This window comes from Scomber japonicus, chromosome 10, assembly GCF_027409825.1.
Source record: "Scomber japonicus isolate fScoJap1 chromosome 10, fScoJap1.pri, whole genome shotgun sequence".
In the NCBI taxonomy this organism is placed as follows: Eukaryota; Metazoa; Chordata; class Actinopteri; order Scombriformes; family Scombridae; genus Scomber; species Scomber japonicus.
The window spans coordinates 35497026-35499525 of NC_070587.1; the positions used below are offsets into that span (position 1 = coordinate 35497026).

General features: G+C 50.5%; 1 protein-coding gene across 1 annotated transcript in view; it reads left to right on the forward strand.

Annotated features, from left to right (window-relative positions):
• arhgef2 (rho/rac guanine nucleotide exchange factor (GEF) 2) overlaps positions 1 to 2500 on the forward strand; it is a 31504-nt gene that overhangs the window by 21134 nt on the left and 7870 nt on the right. Inside the window, exons 7-8 of the mRNA XM_053327862.1 lie at positions 296 to 439; positions 1046 to 1296. Coding sequence (XP_053183837.1) covers positions 296 to 439; positions 1046 to 1296 — 395 coding nt within the window. The remainder of the gene's footprint in view (positions 1 to 295; positions 440 to 1045; positions 1297 to 2500) is intronic.

The following is a 2500-nucleotide window of genomic DNA, read 5'->3' on the forward strand; positions in this document are numbered from 1 at the left end:
CTAGACCCTTTAGAAAGGCAGGACCCCAGTCAGGGTCCCCACTAGGTAGTAAAAACAGGTATATGTGTGTGTGTGTGTGTGTGTGTGTGTGTGTGTGTGTGTGTGTGAACTCTACAGCTCAAGTCAGAACATGTCATCAGTGTTTGACCTCTGAACTCTAACATTAATTCTATGTGTGTGTGTGTATTGTGTGTGTGTGTGTATGTATGTGTGTATATGTGTGTGTGTGTGTATGTGTGTGTGTGTGTGTGTACTGTGTGTGTGTGTGTGTGTGTGTGTGTGTGTGTGTGTGTAGGGGAGTGGTGGTGGACGTCTCTGGTAGACGAGCTGCAGGAGGAGGGTCGGTGTGTTCAGGCTGACAGCTGGAGTCTCGCTGTGGAGCCCAACTTCCTCCAGACCCTCCACAAAGACCTGATTAAACAGCAGGACGTCATCTACGGTAACACACTATACACACACACACACACACACACTACACACACTATACACACTATACACAGCAGGACGTCATCTACGGTAACACACTATACACTATACACACTATACACACACTATATATACACACTATACACACTATACACACTATATACACACACACACACATACACATACACACATACACACACACACAGCAGGACGTCATCTACGGTAACACACACTATACACACACTATACACACTATACACACACACACTATACACACACACACACACACTATACACACTATACACACACACACACACACTATACACACTATACACACACACACACACACTATACACACTATACACACACACACACACACACACACAGCAAGACGTCATCTACGGTAACACACACACACATTATACACCCCTCCCCCCCCCCCAGTAATAAAGCTCATATATATATATATATATAATATTATATGGAAGTGAAACCGTTGCTGTTCCTGTTTGCGTTGCCGTGGCGACAGCAGCAGCAGCGTTGTTGCTAACCTCCCGCTGTGTGTGTGTGTGTGTGTGTGTGTGTGTGTGTGTGTGTGTGTGTGTGTGTGTGTGTGCAGAGTTGATCCAGACCGAGTTCCATCACGTGCGGACGCTGCGGATCATGGAGGGCGTGTACCGGCGGGGGATGCAGGAGGAAGTGATGCTGGAGGCGGGCGTGGTCCACACCATCTTCCCCTGCCTGGACCAGCTGCTCGAGTTCCACTCCAACTTCCTGTCCGAGCTGCTGGCCAGGCGGGCGCAGGGCCTGGCGGAGGGCAGCGCCACCAACTTCACCATCCGCAACATCGGAGAGGCTCTGCTCAAACAGGTACGACGGGTCAGGTGATCTGTGATGTCACACTCAGACAGGTCAGGTGATCTGTGATGTCACACTCAGGCAGGTCAGGTGATCTGTGATGTCACACTCAGGCAGGTCAGGTGATCTGTGATGTCACACTCAGACAGGTCAGGTGATCTGTGATGTCACACTCAGACAGGTCAGGTGATCTGTGATGTCCTCTGACTGGGAAGGAGGGACAGAAAGAAGGAGAGAAAGGAGGGAAGGAAAGAAGGACAGAAGGAAGGAAGAAAGGGGGAGAGAGGAAGGAGGGACAGAAGGAAGGAAAGAAGGACAGAAGGAAGGAAGGAGGGACAGAAGGAAGGAAAGAAGGACAGAAGGAAGGAAGGATGGAAGGAAGGCAATGGGGAGGAAAGAAGGAGAGAAAGAGGTAGGGAGGAAGGAGGGACAGAAGGAAAGGAGGGAGGAAGGAAGGTAGGAGGAGGAAAGAAAGAAGGACAGATGGAAGGGAAGAAGGAAAGAAGGAGGGAAAGAAAGAAGGATGGAAGGAAAGAAGGACAGAAGGAAGGAAGGAGGGAAGGAAAGAAGGACATGTCACACTCAGGCAGGTACGGCGGGTCAGGTGATCGGTGATGTCACACTCAGACAGGTCAGGTGATCTGTGATGTCACACTCAGGCAGGTACGGCTGGTCAGGTGATCTGTGATGTCACACTCAGACAGGTCAGGTGATCTGTGATGTCACACTCAGACAGGGTTAGCTCTCTGGTTAGCTCTCTGGTTAGCTCACTGGTTAGCTGGTTAGCTCACTGGTTAGCTGGTTAGCTCACTGGTTAGCTCACTGGCTAACCCTGCTTAGCTCTGCAGGAGTGGAGGGTTTGATATCCGGAGCAGGCTGCATGTCCTCTGACTGGGTTTCCTCCCAGCGCTCCGGTTTCCTCCCATTGTCACTAACATGTGAGTGAGGTTTAGTTCTGCAGGCAGTGACACAGATCAGAGGCTGCTCCCAGTACTCCCAGTACTCCCAGTACTCCCAGTGCTCCCAGTACTCCCAGTACTCCCAGTGCTCCCAGTACTCCCAGTACTCCCACTGCTCCCAGTGGCTGCTCTCTGCTCCCAGTACTCCCAGTACTCCCAGTGCTCACTCAGCATGGTTCAGTATTTATACTTTACAGTGAACACATTCACATCTAAAGTCTAAACGAGGAAGTTCAGGAAGGATTTTAACCCTCCTG